Genomic DNA, 19,812 nt, shown 5'->3' with positions numbered 1-19,812 from the left:
CCATCTACAGCTTCCAGGGGCACTACTGCTGGCTGTCCACCCAGAGTCAAGGTTTGCAACGGGGACAAGCAGAGATGAGGTGCTAAAATTCACTTCTTACAGGTGTTTCTTAAACCACTGTTTCCCTCAAGAGTCTACTAGAGACTTGAGTATTGTCACCAACTTCCTTTGCTTTTGATATTTAGAGGCTTTCACTTACAAACCAGAGATGATGATAAACCTTTGTATCCAGTGCTCTGACTAATAAAAGTGACAGGGAGGAGACAACCATCAGGCTCTAGGAAAGAAGTCAAAAAAGCTGAAAATCACCAAGAATTCAGTCTATGCACTACCCTAGCATAACAAACCCACGCTGGACTGGAAGGTAAGCTCCCTCGAAAGCCAAATTTAGCCAGTCCCACAGCTCCTGCACATTTTAATGCTACTGGCAGGTTAAGCACGATGTGCTCAGGGTGCATGCAGAGCAAACAGACCCCCAGCTCTGCAACACTGCAGAGGTCTGATACCAGCCGTGTGTCATTGTGTATTTACACTGAGGAACATCTTCTCACTGTCTGTAAATTATTGGCCAGAGTGAGTAACGGTCCATGTGATGTATGTAAGGGCGAGCACCGGCTATTAATAACCCGTGTTTTCTGCATTTTTGCTGTTCCTTTCACCCAGGGATTCCACAGAGCTGACAGTGATGAAATTGGCTCCCCGGCACCCACGACAGGCAGACGGAGCTGTTATCCCTGTCTAACAGCTAGAGAAGCCACATGGCGAAGTGGAGAGAACGGCATCTGCCCACCTCAGTCCAAGGCAAAACAAACATTAAGATCTGAACTTGATCCTCGAGTCTGAGCAAACCTGAAACCTGTCATCTGTCTCGAGCAAGAGTCTAGCAGAGATTCGTCTCTCAGGCATCTCCCTCTGATGCCCTGTCTTGCTTCTCACACTTCTCTTCCTGTTTTCCAACCAAATAAAAAATTAATAAGTATGAATGTACAGCTTTATTGTAGTTGACTTTGAGAGCAGCTCATGCACAGGAACAGCCAGCACGACATAACCCTGGCACCCTGTTCTACCATCGTGTTTTTCACACCACATTCGCACCCTGCGCACACGTTGCAGGGCTGAAGGGCTCGGTGCCATGTGCGCCTCTGCCTTGGAGCTGCTCATTCCTGAGGCACTACTGGGCTGGAGCAGAGAGTGAGCTGGGGTGGCACGGACACTGCATGGGAATAGGTGCATATAACACAAGGTATTGGTTTGTGGTTTTGACCAAAAAGTTCCATCAGCTTTTGGTTTTATCTAACACATAATGTAAGAGCAGGCTGCGAATCCTGCTTTCAGATGTCTTTTCTTATGAAATAAATTTCTCTTTTCCAAAAATCTTGATACAGTAAAACCATTTAGAGTGCAGGAGCTCAGGAGGTCGCGTGATTGCTGGCCTGAAAATAAGGAAGGGCCGAGGTTGGGCTGGTTGGCGTTCCTGTGTCACCGCAGCATTCCAAGACTGTCCCTGAGCGTGGCACATTTGTGGCCTTAACTTCTGTTCTTCTTGCTCAGCAGTGTTTGCACTACCAAGAGAAAACAGAGTGGAGCAACCCCAGCCCTGAAGTGACAAAGCTCGCTGCATGTTTCCAGCAGTTTCGGCAGAGCCGCACGGAGAGGACGCAAGACAAAGCGACTCCTCACGGAGGGTGTCCGGGCATGCGGCTCCTCTCCCAGCACCGGAGCTGAGTGCCCTGGCCCTGCAAGAGCAGTTCTTTGGTGAACGCATCTTGCCAGCGCAAACATAGCGCAAACCCGCCCGCACCGCAGGGCGCCGGGCCGGAGTGGGGCGCAGAGGGGCGCAGGAGGCTCCGTCCCGCTCCGGAGCTGCCCTTGCAGCTCTCCGGCACAGCACGCGCACTCTCATTGCATGGCCACAGCTTAAAACTCCTGTTTTGTCTTTGAGAACATTTTCTCTGAATTCAGCTGTCAGTTTTACTCGAGGCAAGCTATTTTCTACGGTCTCTATTTAGCCTTTTGCTTCGATTATCTGCAGGCTACATAATTGCTCACCTAATCCCCTCTGAACAGTGCCGACTTCCGTGCTGTGTTTGCAGTTTAATGCATATGCTCACATTATTCTTTAAAAAACATAATATCCACCAAGTGTGATGAGTGGAAAATTAGCAAAGCCGGCGGTTACGTAAGAGCTGGCAGGGGCATTTGCAGCCTGAGCAAGGTGGCACATTGGCTTCCCATGGCTTTTGCCGCCCGTTTTTTAACCACAATAACCACCACTCAGCACCAGGCCCTTCGCAAAGTGAAGCCTGGCCAGTAACAAGCCCCACAGACCCCAGTAAGGAGGCCCTATTGTCCCGTCTTACACGTAGGAAGACTTTGATATACAAAAGGTTTAAGTGACTTCGTTGGAGGTCGGACAAACCAGAAAACGTGGGTTCCTACTTCCCAAAGCGGTTCCCAGCCATGTTCTGTACTGTAATTTGAGTAGCAGCACTGAGGGGAAAATTTCCATCCTATTTCACTGTAAAAATATAAATACACCGCTCACATGGTGGTATTCTCATTCCAACTCTAATACCTGACAATTTGCAAACAACACAGTGGAGGCATTGATGCATTTACCCTACTATATCAGAGCACATTATGATTTATGGCCTTTCTTTAAGTCAGATTAGGGAATGCCTAGTAGCAATAGGAAGCCCTTTAAATGATTAGTTCATTGACGCTCCCTACGATACTCCCGCTCCGCTTGCAGCCTTCTTGCAGAGACGGAGATTTTCAGGACAGCGACGTTCCCAGGTGGGAACTGAGGCTTCCTAAGGGAGATGTTGCACGCCAGGACGGGGCTCATCCAAACGCAGCTGCCCCCGGCACTTGCTGGATGTCAGAGCTCGGCAGCCAGTGGAGCCGCCAAGCCCAGGCCTCAGTGGCAAGCTCCAAGGCAGACTCGCTGCCGCGGCCTCCCTGCCGTTCAGACCAGCGGGTTTAAAATCACCCCTGCAGCTGGGCAAGGCCGACAGCTGCGACGGCGGGAGCCGCGGCCAGAGCAGCTCCCTCCTCCCTGCTGCTTTCCTGCCTCGGGAGCTCAAAGCGCGCTGTGCTGGCTGGGCGCGAAGCGCGCCGGGAGGAACCCAAACGCCGCGAAGCGCCCTCCAAGCATGACGAAGCGCGGGGCCTCCCCCAGGGAGGCTCCTCTTGCACATGTGCCCGGCTGGCACACAGAGCACGGAGCTGACGGCAGAACTCGGGTCGCTTGGCCACGCCGCCGGGACCAGCAGGCAGCGCCAGCTCCCACGCGTGTCCCGTGGCAGCCGTTCCTGCATGAGCGGGACGCAAGCTGCAGCACGGAGCCCATGGGCACCGCCATGGAGGAGGCCCCTCGGCTGCTCCCCAGGTCTCTCCTCTCCGGCTGCTGCATCCCTGCGCGGGAGGCAGGATGGGCCAGAGGTGCTGCAGACCACAGTGCTGCTGCCTGCCGGGCACCTGGCCGGGGTAATTGGAGTTCTGGACAGCTAAAGTCAACTTCTGTCACCTCATCCTGCAGCGTGTTCGATAGAGATTGCATAAGCATTTTTAAGCTCTTTTTGGTGCAATCTGCCACTCAGTCAGTGCAAATGTTTTGCAACACTTTACGTTGTCCTTGTGTCACTCAAAACCAAGGTGCTCCGTGTTCCACTTCAAGGAGTGACAAGACACCAATTTGCCCCATGGATGAGGAAAGTCCCACTGGACCCCATGCCATGGAGGGCTCATGTAGGGCTCACGGTGCTGAACTCCCTCTGCTCTCCTGTGGGTCCGCTCTGGGGCCTCCCTCCGCACACCAATGTCGCATCATCCAGCATAAGAACTTACCAAGAACTTGCCATTTGCCCTATTTTAGCAGGAACCCCTGTGCTCGCGCTGCAAAGCTTAACTGCTTCCTCACATCCCTGCACTGATAAATACAGCCTGACGCCTGCCCCCGCTGCCTCCTGTGCTTAATGCCAAGGGTTTTCAAGGTGGTGGATGTGTATTGATTTAAGAGAGCTCCCAGCATACATTATGCATAAGATTGACATGCTAAGGGCCTGGCAATCTGCATTGTTTGATCTTCTGAAGGCTCTCGCTTGTATGAATATGGAAGAGTTCCTCTTTGTTTGCTGCTCATTGATCCAGACTTTGACCCTTCTGTGTGTGCGTTTATCTCTGATGATTTAATAATGAAAAAGACCAACACACCGAGGGAAGGAAGGAAGGAAGGAAGCCCCTTTAAGGGACTTATTGCCATGGCAACTTGCCATATGTTGTTCTTGTCGAGAATGAAGAGATCAATAAAGGCTGCAGCTTCCAAGTCACCAGGAATATGTTGTGGAATGCAAAGGACTGAGGCATGGGGACTTGGATAAGTTGTGACATTATGAAGTTCAGGCCCTGGCCTGAATCCAGCATCCAGCATGACTCAGATTCAAACACCTGGGCAGTCTGTTACACAGGTGGATTTGCACGAGGGCGCTCTGAATTGTCCCAAAATGCAGGGATATTTGCGCTAACATTGCGATTTGCACCCAGGCTGGTGCAGGCTGGATTCTTGGTTATTTTGCCCTGACACGGCTCTGTTGACAGCATACAAGTTTACCCGAGACGGGGATGAGAGCCTCTTCACCAGGATCCCACATTTACTAAAATTAAACGGTAAAATAGGGCAGAGGGATGACGTGAGTCACACACCGATGTATTGTCACATGGATGGGAGATAAGAATCACAGCGGAGACGGTGGAGTGCAGCGGAGGAGACCACTCCGCGCTCCGCTCGCCGGAGCTTCGCTTGGGAGCCGCTGATCCCTGCCCTCTTCTCTGCACTCGTCCACGAAGGGCCGAGATATCTTAAGTCACAGAGAAGCTCCCGCGGGGTGAGCAAGGACCTCTGGCCATAGGAGATGCTAAAATGTTCCTCAGGGATAGTGCGGAGCCCCAGCTTGGTGTTGATGGGGAATCAGGGTGCCAGACTGCCCACATGGAGAGGGAGCGGAAACAGAAGGTCTCTTCTTACAACACTGCCAAGCCCTTGTACAGGGTCCTAGGGCCAGAAAGGTTTGGGAACCACCACAACCTCTGAGCCAGCACCACCAGCACAAGTGTCTGCAACGCGTATCAGCCCCCTGAACAACTAGTTTGCTTAGGCAAGAGGCTGGCAGTTACCTCCTCTTGCTACTAACTGGAAGACCAACAAACTGGGGAAGGGCCCTAGAGCCTTCCTGAGCCTCGGGATGGATCAAACCCGAGGATGGAACCTGGTCCAGCTGTTCTCCAAACCTGAGGATGGAGCCTGATCCAGCTCCCATCCGAAGCTGCGCGCTCTCCGCCGGCTTGCAGGATGAGGCACCCATGAGGTCTCACCTACTCTTTTCAACTTCTAAAGCTAAAATGTTTCAAGAATAAATCAGTGAAAGAAGATTAAACCATTTCACAGTTGCGAGGATTTATGTCTCTGCCAGGCCGTGTTTAGTCTGACCCTCTGCTCCAGCCCCAGAAGTACCAGGTAGGGGGAAGAAAGAGCTTGACCTTTTCCTGCTTGACAGCAGGGTGGGAATCCAGAAAGCCTCGGGAGACAGGCAATGGAAAGCTGTTCTTTTCAATAGTCTGATGGAAAGACGAAAGTCCTTGTCTCCTGCCTGTCGGGGTTACTCCATGAAAATGAGCAGAGCAACCCTGATTTACTGCGGCACTTTCAGCCCCAGTGGGAAATGTTAACGCTGGATCCCTGTTCCTGACAAGCAGCAACAAGAAGTGCCAGCCATAAACCTCTGCATCCCTCTGCGGGCAGCGAAGAGGGATGTGGATGGCGGGAGAGGGAGGAATAAGACACCCGAGCTTGACCCGCGCAGGGACTATGTGCGTTTCTGCTGCAAAGGCAGAAAATGCCTCTGTCCCTGCACTTCTGCAGGCTGCTACCAGCCTCATGTTCACCTCGATTCGCAGGCTGGACTGGAGCACGATGAATCCCGCAGCCTAAAGCTGCTGGCACCTGGGGCCGCGCAGGTGCCTCAGGCCCCAGACGCGGATGAATCACCTTCCAAAAAATGCAGCAATTAGGGAAGGAAAAAACCATCCAGTCCCCGCGGACTATTTTAGGCCTCAGAAGAAACACATTGTGCTAAGGCTACGCTTATCTAAGGCATCCACGTGAATCCCTTCCAAACATCGGTGGCTGAATAAATCACTGCGCAGAGGAGCACGATGGGCAGCCCGCAGAGATCCCGGCCGCGGGGCTCGGAGCAGCTGGCAGCGGGGGCACGAGGTGCCCGGGGGATGCCCTGGGCTCCTTCCCGTAACACATCTGTGGCTTCTGCCAGCACTCGGGGCACGGACGGATCCCTCTGGCTCCTGCGGATTCCTCTAGTTTTGGATCTTCCATACACAGGGCCCATCTTAGTGCCGTGCTGGGGATGTGCAGGGAATTCTCCTGCAGCCAACCTCTAACCCACATCGCTGGGCCTCCGTGACCCACATCCCCCCTTCCAGCTCTTTGCTCCAGTTAATCGAACTTCCCAAGCAAGTTCCTACTCAGCTCTCTTCTTTCCTGACCATTCGGAATCCCTACTGGAGTTTGCATAATATATCTCTCTTTATATATATATATATATACTTATACATATAACACTGCTGTTTTGCAACACTGGTTGCAAAACACAGCAGCTGCTCGCTTGAACTATATCAGAGCACGCAGTGCTGTTCCTCCAATATATATAGCACGTTTCCGCCAGAGGCATCCAGACAAATAGTGATGGGCACCATTAGGAAGCACTCAGATAAATCTTTTCCAGTATGGGCTGGGCCTGATCTGCTCTATTTAAGTCAATGGAACTCAGCCACTGAGCCCTGGGGGAGCAAGTGCCAGCCCTAAGTCATTGCTTTGATTAATTGTTCTTGGGAAGGAAGAATTCATTAGGTATTCAGCTCAGCAATTAGAAATAAATATATTTTTAGAATGAACAACTTGCCAGAAACAAGTTGTTTCAGAAATACATTCGGATTGATGCAGCCCCTTTGCCACCGGTGCCCGTTGCCCATGCAGGGCAGAGGGACACGGTAGGGACGGGAGGGCAGCTCGGACACTTGGGAACTGCACCGCTGACGTCCGGATTCCGGGAGCAGCTCTAACTTCCTCTCCGTGTTAGTTTTCCAGACCGTAATCAGGACTAAATCCTCTTTCCTATGGCACAGGATGGCTACCAAGTGAGGTTTGCCATCAGAGCAAACCTCTGCCTTTTTCCTGGTGCAAACTCTCCAAGGCCATATGCTCTAAATCCTGGAACATACTTAGAGGTTTTTACTTCTGCTTATATGGGAGCCTGCCCCAAAGCCACTGTAGCAGACACTGACGTAGCCTTTGATTTCAGCCGAGCGGGGACACGCTGTGACGTTATGGCAATCAGCTGGGAACTTGTATCCTTCAATAATGCCCAACTAGGTGATTCCAATGGTTGCTCTTTTAATTATTAGCTAATCTACTCCCTCTGTTTAAAAATAGCTTGGTAATAAGTAAAGCAAAAGCTAGTGTTTTCCTCCCTGTTCTCCTAAATCCTTGCCCTTAGGAATACAGTCGATGTGACTCAGCTCCCCAGCTGGCACTCAGCAGGTCCCAGAAAGGCTGAGCTGGAAAGAGGAGTGACAGGCAGACTCGGAGTGGGGATGCTCCGCAGCCGCTCGGGCCAACATCCCTGCGCTCGCTCCGGGCTGCGGCTCCTGCCTTCTGTTGCTCCCTGCTTCCCTGGGCAGCAGGAACCGCAGCCTGGAGCGTCGCTCCCTGCTTGCTGCTCTGCCAGGCAGAGCTCAACGTGCTCCCAGGGGCAGCAGGGATGGGGTGAATGGAGCTGACCCGGCAGCAGGAGGGGCCCCGCGGAGACGCTGGGACGGGATCTTGAGCGGGGCACCCGTGCGCACTGAGAATCTCTCACCCTGCTCTGGAATCTCTCAGTTCAGCTGCCCCCATAGGGCCCGACCGGAGTAAAACAGCAGCGCCCGGAGAAGATGTTTCAGAGGGTCAATGCTCAGGCCTAACCCGCACCCCCAGTTCCCAGCCTTTCCTTGATTCTGTTGCCCTGTGCTCAGACACAAGAGCGGAAAGTCCATGGCTGGTGTCTGGGAAAGGCAGGGAGCAGATTAGCCCTGCTCTCACCGAAGTGCCAGGGCACTTGAGTCCTTTAGATGCTCAGAATCCAAGTTACGGTCTCCTTTATGAAAGACAATGTTGACTTGCGCTCTAAAACACTCCCACAGCAGCAGGGGAGAGGCAGCCTCCCCGAGACCTGCTTTGTAGATCTATTCCACAACATCCAAACAGGGGCACAATCTCGCATCGAGCGCTGTGGCGCAGTGTTAGCAGGTCCCAGTCGGTGCTAGACGCAGTGACCATATGTGCCTCAGAGACACGCAAGCGCCGGGGACGCGCCGGGAGCAGCGACGAGCAGCCATGCATGGCCCTCCTGCCACCCCGCACCGGGCACCCACCGAGGAGCCTCGTGTCTGCTAGGAAAAACTCATTCCAAAGGAACGACGACTTCTCCTTCTGTAGCCACAAGAACCCAGCGGACAGAGGAACTTCAGCCAGCGCCGTGCACAGCAGAACCGCCTAAGACTGCTGCTTGTATTCTTGCAAATCCATCGGAAATACCTTCCCTTACATATTTTCCCTTTGAAGAACAGCTACCAAAGAGGCTGTGCTATGGCCAACCGAATATCTCTTTCTCTAAAGGACAACACACCTCAGAGGCCGCATTTGGGACAGGTACAAGTTTCTCCTCACCAGTTTTTACTTGAAAAAGTTACTGCTTCCCTGCAGAAACTCAGCAATTAGGATATGTACAGAAAGCAAAGCTTAAGGTCTGTTTATTGGCCAAGCTGAAGGGAACATGAATGGCTAGTGTCAAGGCAGCTGGCCTGGCTCTTTCACAGCTTGTCCCTGTTCATCTTATCTAGAAGGACTTGGAAAAAATGCTGCTGGGCGGCCCTTGCTGAGAGCAAGTGTGTGGTGATTGCGCTGGGGAAGTGCTTAAGAAAGCTCAGCCTTGTGAAAATAAAACCCTACAGCAGCTGCCAAAATCCAGACTCCAGAGGGCAGCTCCCCTGAGCCCCACGGCACGCGTGGCTTCCAGGCATCGGCCTTTCCTACATGGATGCACGTGGAAAAGTGGCATCTTACAGTATTGAAGGGGGAGCCGACAGCCCTGTCATTTCCCACCCACCACGGGGGACTATGTCCCACAACGGGCTCCGGATTGGCAGCGGGGACTGGGTTTCTGGGAAATGTCACTGCTTTTTATGCTCTTGCTTCTGCAATTTCAGCCGTGGGAAAGAGACAGCTCAAAAGCCACCTGTGTGCTTTGGGGTGGCAGGAGTGGGGAAATAGAGGTGGAGGTCTGGACCCGGGCAGCATCGTCACCAGCTCGCGGGGACGCAGCCCGGCCCCGAGGCCCACGCGCTCGGCCCTGCTTCGCACATCTCCGCGCACGGCGCTCACGAGGTGCCGTGTTAACAGACACACTCTCCATGTTATGGATTAATTTCCAAAGCAGACTCATTCACACACACATAACACATCCACCCACATGCAGGAATGCTTAGACAGAACACAAAACCATCCAGCAGCCAATTATTCGGGGTGGAACAGCTTGTATTAGCTCACGCTGGAGCTTAGCCTTAATTCCAGCGAGCTAGCAAGACTGGGCGCCGTGTGCTGGGCTCCCGGCTGGCTGCGGATCGCCGAGCAGGGCAGATGATGTCAAGGCAAATCTTTTTTTTTTTTTGTCTGCAGTGCAGATTCTGCTGTGTGAATTTACTTGCAGATGAGGTTTCCGGATCCCCTGCTCAAACACCAGGCGCCCTCGGCCATGCCCACAGCTGCCAGGTCTAGGCAGAATTCCCATCTGCGCTGCAGAGCGAGGAATGCAGCCGGCAGAGCCGTTCCTGCCCGTGCGCGCCGGCCGCAGGAGCTGCCGGGCAGCGCACGGGCCCCTTGGCTGGTCTCTAGCCCTGGCGCGGACGGTGCATGCCTGGGGTTGCACTAAAGCCCCGCGATCGGAGCAAACCACCCCACGGCTCCCACCACCCATGGCTATCGCTGCCGCGGACATGGGCACTAACATTCTGCTAGCGCCCGGGCCAGGCCTAAAAGGCAAGAGCGGTTATGAAAGTCAAGAAGCTGCTTTTTTGCCCCAAATTAAAGGGCAGCGAAACTCGCTCGACACCCGTCCAGAGCTGTCTCTTTGCCGGACATCTCCAACCCCACGCGGGTGCTGCGCAGTTAGACACAAAGCATCAGCTCCATCTTGTCTCCTCCCTGCGCTGCCTTTTTTCTATGTTTTTCTCCCAGTCTAGTTCCGCACGTGCTGCTCGGTGCAGCGTCGCGCATGGGACCATGCACATGTCGACCACCTGCTCCTGCACTAAAGAACACAGAGGAACCAGTTAGTCATTCACGGAACTCTTCATTTTTGTGGCCCTAAAGAAAGATGGCAACAGATGTAAGCGAATCTACCATAGCATGCAAATAAGACCAATCATGAGGAAATTCTCATGAAACTACCTTGTAAATATTAACTATATCCTTTTTGTCACCTACTCTGGCGTCTTCTGTTACTTTAAAACCATGCGGAGTTCTGTGGCATCTTCCATGGTGCCTCCTCTTAAGGAAGGAGCACCATGGTGCTTCTGACTTAAGGAAACCGAGACACAAGGGGTGTGTTCTGTCCTTTAACCTTTACATGATGCTTGGGATTCAAAGAGTACCTGCTGCTAAATGAGGACGGGAAAACGAAAAGGAAATAAGGTGGGAGAATTAAGTGCCAAGCGCTTGTGCTGAAAGAACGTGGCTTTTCCAGCGCAAGGAGAAGCAGCACAGAGCCCGTAGCCTGCATCGTTCCTGTTCCCATTGGGAGAGCTGGTCCGAACTGCCCCTGCCGGGCTGCTCGCGCTGCCCGACGCAGCTCCGAGAAGGGAGCAGGGCAGCAGGCGGGAGCTGCCTGCTCCGCGCCAGCGCTCCGGACGCGGGCGGCCTCTCCACCCGGCGGCGCGGAGGGTCAGCGCCGCCATCAGCACACCCGGACGAGGCTCCGCAAACGGGACGGGACTTGCGTGTGCCCTTGTGCCGGCCTCGGCATTCCCACCGCATCCACAGCCGCTTGGCTCCTACCGAGTCCCGAGTTAACCAGCCCGGCTTTCCTCCCGCCTGCACGGGGTGACCGGGCTGGATGCCAGCCACTGTAAACATAGTGCATGGAATGGGAATTTGGGTTTGGAAAGGGGCTTCCCAGGCAGCAACTGCTCAGCCTGGGTAAGGAGCAGGGAGCCCAGGAAGAAGTCACTGCGCTGTTTGGTCTGGAGACCTTGTCCTCATACATGGGCTGAAAAATGAGAGTTTTACAGATGAATCATCTCACTGAGAAGAGCCTGGATATCACGGGAACAAGCCTTGCTGCTGGAGGAAGAGGTTACCTAAACATTTCTGAACAAAACTTAAATCACTCGTCTGCACTGTAATAACTCTGAGTCTCCTACAGCACAGAGCAAATAGACGTCCTGAGGACACACATCACCCACAGAGCACATGGGCATCCTGAGGACACACATCACCCACGCGAAGAGGTGACGGCGCCACCGGGCAGGTGCTGCCCGGTTTGGGCCGTGGTTCCTCCACCTCCACCAGCAGCCACAGGAAGGGAACTTGGGACTCTCCACGCTGGAGCAAGCCCAGGCTCTGCTACAAACCAGGGAAGGGATTAAGAGCATTTCCAAGGACACCAAAAAGTCGTCAAGGTTGGTCATTTTTGCAACCCTTCCCCTCGGGCTTGGGGAGCCGTCACCCGTCCCCGCACAGGAGCTCATGCGCACGGGGCAGCTCAAGCAGCCGGTGGACAGGGAGATCTCCTGCTCCGAGCGCCTCTTCCCTGCGGCCTGGCCTTGCCCTCGGCCGTGGAAAAGGGCTTTGGTTGGACTTGGGAAAGACAGAAGAGGAGCTGGCACCTTTCTCTTTGAGTGACATTCATGTGTAGGTAAATTGATTTAATGGCTTGTTAGAGCGCCAATTAGAGCCAACAATAACTCAATTGACCTATAACTGCCTTGGCACCAACAGAGCTCTCAAAAATAAGAGAAAAAGAGAAATCTCTGCTCTGGCAGAGATAAGAGCGCAGATAGCTGGTTTTGAGAGCAGGTGGAGGGATTCGTGGGCTTGCTAATGAGATGCTCAAAACGCATCAGAAACAAAGACAAAATTCAATGGTTTCAAGCTGAAATGACACCACCTTATCTCCAGACAGAGATCACTCTTTTATGTGTGTAATAAATGGATCACGATGTAGCAGCACTGACTCTATAGCAGCAAACGCTGCACGCAGTGGAAACCGCGGGCGCAGCTCCCTAAGCGAATGAAGGGACAAACCCATGTTTACCAGCTGGTAACAGTGCTGAAAAGTCCCGCATGCATTCTCAAAAGACACTTTTTAAAATAGTTTTCCCTCAAATAAAATCTGTTTCACACAAATGCAATGGAGATTGTGCTTCTATGCAAACACAGCACTGGAAATGCTTCACTCCAAGGAGAGAAACATTTTTGAGTTTAAAAAATAGTAGTAAAAAAATAATAGAGCAGGGTTGCCTGTACATTTTTGCGCTGGTAGTATCCAAAGATGGAAACAAGGATGAAGTAGAAGGGTTTAAATTGCTAGGCAAAATGTTTGCTCCTTAGATTAGGAAGGAAAGTAGGGACTGGAAAAAGGAGAGGATTCTGGAAAGAGGATGGCAACCAAGAACGTGTAGAAGGAGTGGGAACAAATGTGGGGAAACCTGCCTGGAAAGACCAGAAGAGGGAGGACAGCGCCTGGCAAAGGGGGAGGCTGCTGTGGTGGGAGAAGCGCCGTTCTCTGCAGTGCCCATGGCTGGGGGGAAGGAAAAGTGCCACCAAAAGGTGGAAATGGGAGGTCAGACAACAGGCTGGGTGCTGGGACCTGGGACTGGCTGCACAAGAAGCCTGGGAAATGGAGATGGGACCGGGACAGCGCAGGAGGGAGGGATGAGGCAGCGGAGCGGGGCCGAAGGCCCACGTTGCGGCGCTGTGGAGGGGCCGAGCAGAGCGGCCTCCACGCGCCTCCGAGCGCAGAACGGCATCGGCATCGCGACAGGCACCGCTCGCCTTCCGAATCCTCACGAGAACGAGCAGGAGCTCCGCATCCAAAGTGAGACTGCTCGGGGTAGGGAGCAGCGGAGCTCGAGGAGCCGCGCGCGTGTGATGGGAGGGGTATGAGACGGCTCGAACCAGCTCTTCCCGCAGAACCGATGCCTCGTTCAAAACGAGAGGAAGGTTCTGAGGCAGACGCCTGCGGGGAAGAGATTTTCCATAGGGGCTTTATTGCTTTTAGATTTGAATGTTTCGTAAGTGCCAAAAAACAGGAAAAAGGGCCATGCAGAAATGAGCCTGTTTTTCAGAATGAGATGAAATAAATACCCGAGCAAGCCGCCTTATGGGGAGGGGGGGGACAATGTTAAACGGCTTTTCCCAAAGGAATAACCGTCCCTCGCACCCACCGACGGAAGCAGGGCTGAGCAGCAGGGACGACCTGCTCCTCCACAGGCAGAGACACACACAAGGGCCGCAGTTAAGTCTGCGCAGGAAACCTTAATAACGGCTCTTCTTTAAACGTCAGTGTTTGCTCTAGCATCTATTTAGTACCTATTCATATTCCATCGTCTTATTCATACCCTCTTACCTCATTTCTGCACATGAACATATATGAAAATACTGTAATATTACGTGACTGTGGCCGTAAGACATATTTGCAGCAATATGAGGAAGCCTTTTATTTACGGGGGCGCTCTTGCCTTCAAGTGTTGCCTTTTGCGGCACCTGAACATGTCACCTGGGAAGGCCTACAGTGCCTCAGTGATCCCGTCGAGCAGGATGTTTTAGCCCCCATCTCCACAGTGCAACACAGGGCATGGAGCACGTGGTGACTTGCCCAAGGACATGGGAATTGTGGCTGGGCCACTTGGGTCTCCTTAGCTCGTGGTCACCAGACTGTGTTTCTCCTCCTGCAGCCTGATTGTCAGCCTAGCAGAGACAGGGAAATGTAACCCGTGCTGGTCAGCGGGGTCTGGATTATCCCTCACATTCTATTTGCTCAATCCCCTAGTCCTGCTGCAGTAAAACTGCCCTGGGAAGGGCAGGGAAGTCACGTGCAGTAAAGCAGCAGCGTCGACATGAGCCGGGGGCAAACGCGAGACCCGGCCGTCGTGGGCAGCCACGGGAGGCGGAGGGGCCCGGAGCCAGGCAGGGCCGGGAGGCACCGGGACACAGGACTGGGATTGCCTGGGAGCCGGACACGGTGCCCACCATGGGGCAGCCTTCCCAGCCGCACTCGACCCCGGCAGAGCTACCGGGTGCAGAGTTCACAGGCAGGACCAGGCGGTCCCCCGGCTCTCCACGTGAAGGACGTCAGACTGACGCTGCGGAGATCCACACGGGAGAGGAAATGGTTTCCTCTTTCAGGAATTCCCAGGCCCCTGAATCCTTTGGGTGCCCCCCAGCTGTGCTCAGGCTCTCAAGGAGCTATGGGGAGCAAGCAGAGGAAGCCAATGAAGCAGAGGTTCTGCTTGCAGACAAACATCCAAGTAAAAGAGAACAACATGAAGGAAGAACCCCAAATCTGAAATCGAGACTGTTTCGGAACAGGTTATTTTCCATTGTTTTCAAGGAAGCACCGGATTCTCTTTCCTGTGAAGACGTTAATAGGTTATTGGGCAGTGAATAATGTGCAGTTCTATTTACATCCACAGTTTGGACTATTTTGGTCATTCAGATAGTGGGTCTGCTCTCAGGCCTTTCTAAAAGCAGCACGCTACACATTTTTTGCGAGCAAATCTGGACAGCAGCTACCACCAACACGCTCCAGCTGACTACAAACCAGACAGATCAGTATTTGTCTGGAATTTTTTTATTAAACCAATTGTCCTGGATCAATGCTTCCTCTAAGTAATAAATTACAATTCTGTCTACCCGCTGAAAAAGCTTTCAGCGTCTCGGATAAATCTTGATCTAGGAAACACGCGGTGCCTGTGACCTGGTGCGCAACGAGCCGTGGCTGGGAACCAGCCCAGCCGCCGCACACGTGTGCCCAGCACCTCGGAGCATCAAACTCTGCTCTTGCTCGCACCACAGCATACTCGGGCACCTCTGAAAGGCTTCCAGGATGAGCCCCCTGCAGTAGGCATGAGCACTCCAGGGCATCGCATCTGGCTTTTGTAAAGGTCACTTCATGCCTTTCCCCCTCACAATGGACTAAAAGCAGAAACCAGGAGTCTAAGTCCATATTAACGCGCTTTATTCTTAGAGGGTCATAGATTTACCGTGGGATTTAGCCATATGTGATGTTAAAGTGGTAAATTAAGGACGCTCTGATGAAAGCACCTCTTCTAAGCGAGGCCCCGCTCCGGACCAGCCCACAGCCAAAGCAGCTGGGAGGAACCGGGGCAGCGGCCCCGTCCAGGCCCACACCAGAACCAAGCTCCAGCGAAAGGGGCAGGCGCATCTGGAGCGAGGCCGGACAGCGGTCAGCAGCTTTGGAGACCTACAAGAAGCCTGGTGGTGCTAGAGCCACCCTCGGAGGCAAAACTGCTTTCCCCCCTGAAGACAAGAAACAAGATCTGGGTCTGGGTATTCATCAACTTGAAACTATCGTACCAGATGTAGGGCTTTAGTGACTAGGCAAAGCACAGGAGAAGGAAGACTTGTGCCTCCTGCAACAATGTCCTGACGCTCCCGAATCTGTGCCCATCTTCAGCAGGGAGTGCTCAGTGCTGCATTGCATAATATGCAAAGGAGAAAATAAAGTCCTTTGGGTCAAGGATGTACAGCTTCTCTAAATATTTTGATAAGACCTGCTGTTTGGTGCAATCTGCTGCATTTCAGAGGTCAAAAACTGTTATTCATATTCATGTGAGTTGTTCCCAAGGGAGATGCTCCAGCAGCACTCAGCGAATGGAGGGATACAGAACACTGCCAGAACCCAGCAAAGCTCCCACTCTTCTCCTTCAACGCAGCCCTTGTTCATGGGTCATTTCTTCATGGAAGTCCACACGTTTTCCCTCAGTGCAGTCATATCAGACAGATATGCTGCAAGTGACCTAGAAACTAGAAGAGGGGACCAAAGTTCCCCAGAAAACACCCTAAACCCCGACCAGGCGGCAGCCCAGCTCCTCCCGGCCTCTCGGGACGTGTCCCTGGTGGCAGCAGTGCCGCCGCCCCGCCTGATGCTGACACATAACTGCAGGCCGAACACGCAGCGCCTGCACGCCGGCTCCGGCAGCACTTCGGAAGGGACACAGCGCAGCAGGAGCTGGGCCCACCCAGGGGCAGACACGGAGCGGCCGGGCACGGACACCCCCCTGGCGCTGCCTTCTCTGCACAAAGGCAGAGATAAATCGGGAGCTTTTAATTATTAATGCCGACAGGTCACATACGTGCACGCGAGCACCCGAGTGCTGGCAGTGACCGCGGGGCTTGGCACAGTCTGACGTCCTGCTTATTTCAGTCCTTTGCACAAGGCTGGCAGGGGCCCTACTGTCAAGCACCCCAGGAATAAGGACTTATCATGTATTGAGCCCTTATAAGGGAATCCTCAATCCCTCTCCCTGCAGAACAACCTTTTAGCACCGTCTCACCTTGGACAAGGTGGCTACAGCAGCTCCTGTTACAGTCCTCTTAGTGAAGTTTGCCAGGCTGGTTTGATGCCGAGATGCAGTGATGGAGATGGAAGGGATGGAATACATCCACACTAGACATATGCGTAAAAGACAAGCAAGCTGAAGGCTACTTTTGGATGAATCCACCCACACGAGACTAAATCCCCATTCCTCCCAGGCGCAACATGCGGATGAGCCCCAGGACAGCCCCGTGATTTGTTTGTTTTCAACAACGGGCTCATGGCAAGCAAATCTGTAGCCATGAGTACGAAACTGCTGGTAATTTTTAAAAAGGCAACCACTCCCACCCCTTGATCGGTCTCAACTGAAAAGCAATTTTATCCCCTTTCCTATATGACCAGCCTTGCAAGGACTCAGTATCGCGCTGTAGCTCCTGGGACCTCTTGCCCGCTCAGGATCCTGGACCACACAGAATCTAAATGACAGTGCAAGCTTCCAATTAATGGAGCCTTCTAATAACGTTTCCTAATCCAAGCAAATATCAAGGAATCAGTTCAGTGCCAGATCTGAATCTTCTAAGCCTATGAACTGCTTGTTAAATGTAGCACCAAGAGGCTTCTGACCACCCTACAACTCCTTCCTGCAATACTCTCACTAACTGCATTATAGGGAATAATGCAAGGCGTCCAGAAGAGTCCAAAATGTTAATAAAATCAGTATATAATTTGATAGATGTGTCTGAATGATGTTCTTGCACTCTGTGCTTTTATATGAGATGTGAGCCAGTTGTAATTAAAGTTGAAGCAATAAACCCTGCCCATTGATTGCACTAAGTAATTAATTATTGATTGCAGCACTTTACATACATATTGCAGGGGACAAGTCACCTGTGCAGCAGACAAAGCTTAACTCTGAAATACCTGGACACAACCCCCTGCTCAGGGGTTGGGAGCTGCACAAGAGCTGGCGCTCCCGCTCACAAGCTAATATCCCTATTAACCTTCACGGAAATACTGCCAAATGAGTGGAAAAAAGGCATCGTTTTTCCCAAAGACAAGGCTAACAAGTCTCCATTCTAATTAATTTTGCAAATAAATACGTGCAGATGCCAAATGCAGCCTTTCCCTGCACGATACAGAGGGGTTTCAGGCGCCCATCAGGGGAGGCTGCGATGGCCGCGCGCAGCGGGCGCTGACGGGCGCTGGATGCTGCAGGCAGCAGCCCTACGCCCGCAGCGGTAACGTCCTTCCCGAGCCCTGCCGGAGCAGGGGCAGAGCGCGGCGGCTGAGGCGGCCCACGGGAGCCGAGGCCGAGCACGGGCTCTGGGCCGCGGTTAGGCTCTGCGCGCTCCGCTTCGGTCTGGAGCTGAGCATCAGGTGGGGACGGTTCTCCCCATTCACACTCGGCTACGGTGAGGCTTCCCTCCATCAAAAACCTAAGGGGGAGCTGCTTGCTGCTTCAGAATTATAATTTAAAATCACTACTAGTCCGAGAACACTAAAATTGAGCTTAATATGAGCATACCCCGCAGATTGTTTGACCGGCTTTGTCCTGCAGCTCCTCTGACTAGAAAATTAGCCAGGAAAGTTATCCCGGGTGCGAGTGCCATGCGGGAAGGGCTGAGCTGGCCGGGGAGGGAAAGGGCCGGGGAGGGGGCGGCAGTACCTGAAGTCGCTGTAGGGATGGATGATCCAGAACCCGGCAGACTTAACCCTTTCCTGCTCCCTCTCCACGGCCTTCTGGCTGCCAAACATCCTCAAGGAGAATTTGTTGACCCCCGGCTGCAGCATGGCCCCGAACTGCCGCTGCATGAAGCCGGCCTGGCCCAGCCTCTGCTCCTCGTCCGGGGTGATCTGGTCGGCGCCGCCGCCCGCCTCCACCTTGATGGAGGTGGAGGAGCAGGCCCGGGGCGGCGGCGAGGCCGGCGGCTCCCGCGGCGCCGGCTCCAGCTCCGCGGGGCCGGGCGGGCTCCGCTCGTCGCCGGGGGAGGCCGGCTCCCCCTCGCCGCCGATGAGCCGCCGCTCCTCGGCCGCGTCGTGCGGCTGCCGGCCGGCGAGCGAGGACAGGCTCCCCCTGAAGCGGCGGCAGTCCCCGTTGGTGCTGCTCTTGGCGGCCCTGCCGCCCGCCTCGCTCTCCGGCGGGCCGGGGTCCCCCGCTCTGCCGGCGTCTCCCGCGAGCGCCCGCGTGCTCCCCGCGCAGGGCGAAGGCAGCGGCTTGAGCCTGATGCTCTTCCTCCGCGTGTCCTTGTCGCTGTCTTCCTCCTCGTCCATGATCGACGCCTTGGTCCCGATCTGCTGGGGGAGGCTGTAGAGCCGCTTGCGCATGGAGGGGGGCAGCTTGTCCATGGCCGCTGCCGGGGGCGGGATGGCCCCGCGCTGCCCCGCGCCCCTGTCCCCGCCTCAAGGGGCAGGAGGCAGCAGGGGCTGGCGCGGCACCTCCTGCATCTCCTCCGCGCGCCGCAGCCGCACGCTCTGCATCAGCGCGGGCTCTGCCTCCAGAACGGGAGGGAGGGAAAAGAAAAAAAAAAAAAAAAGGGAGAAGGAGGGAAGGCGAAAAGGCCCCGTCCCCTCCCTCGTCCTCGGCTCCTCGCTGCTGTCTCCGCCGGCTGCTACCGCAGTCTGCTCCGCTGCGGAGCGGCCGGGCCGGGCCGGGCCGGGCCGGGCCGCGGGGGTTCCGGGGCGCCGGGCCGGGCCGCGGGGCGGGCGGCACCGCGGGTTACATCACCGCGGCCCCCCCGTTGCCATGGGAGCGGCTGCTGCGCGGGGCTCTGCCCACCTGAGCCGCCACCCGGGCGCCTTAAAGGGGCCGCGCGGGTCCCCGAGGCTCCTCCGGGCTGCCCTGCAGGGAAACCCGCGGCTGCCCGCGGGGCCGGGGCGCTGCGGCCTCCGCCGCACGTGTCCGCGTTCCAGGGAAGGGCGGGCTGCGCCTCCCGGAGCCCCGCGGCGCGGGGGCGTGCGGGATGCGGGGCTCCCCCGCCGCTCCCGGGGACTCCCGAGCCCGCCGCCCCCGTGTCCCTGCGGCTGCCGCCGGGATCACAGCAGCTCCAGGCGGGAATCCTCCTCCTCGCCGCTCCGTGCTATCATCCGCCTCTTGTGAGAGAGACTGACGCGGTGAAAAGGGGCTAAAATCGGGTTTTTCCTG

At 54.6% G+C, this 19,812-nt stretch overlaps 1 protein-coding gene across 1 annotated transcript in view; it reads right to left on the bottom strand.

The window, feature by feature from the left end:
• HCN4 (hyperpolarization activated cyclic nucleotide gated potassium channel 4) overlaps window positions 1–19,073 on the bottom strand; it is a 72,740-nt gene extending 53,667 nt beyond the window's left edge. The window contains exon 1 of the mRNA XM_088538170.1: window positions 18,337–19,073. Within this exon, the coding sequence (XP_088394296.1) occupies window positions 18,337–19,016 (680 nt within the window). The 5' untranslated portion in view covers window positions 19,017–19,073. The remainder of the gene's footprint in view (window positions 1–18,336) is intronic.
• Between the last annotated feature and the right edge of the window lie 739 nt (window positions 19,074–19,812).

This window comes from Tinamus guttatus, unplaced genomic scaffold (assembly GCF_059628265.1).
Source record: "Tinamus guttatus ecotype Peru unplaced genomic scaffold, ASM5962826v1 Tinamus_guttatus_pri_ptg000942l, whole genome shotgun sequence".
NCBI lineage: Eukaryota > Metazoa > Chordata > Aves > Tinamiformes > Tinamidae > Tinamus > Tinamus guttatus.
This window is presented reverse-complemented; position numbering and strand designations above follow the sequence as displayed.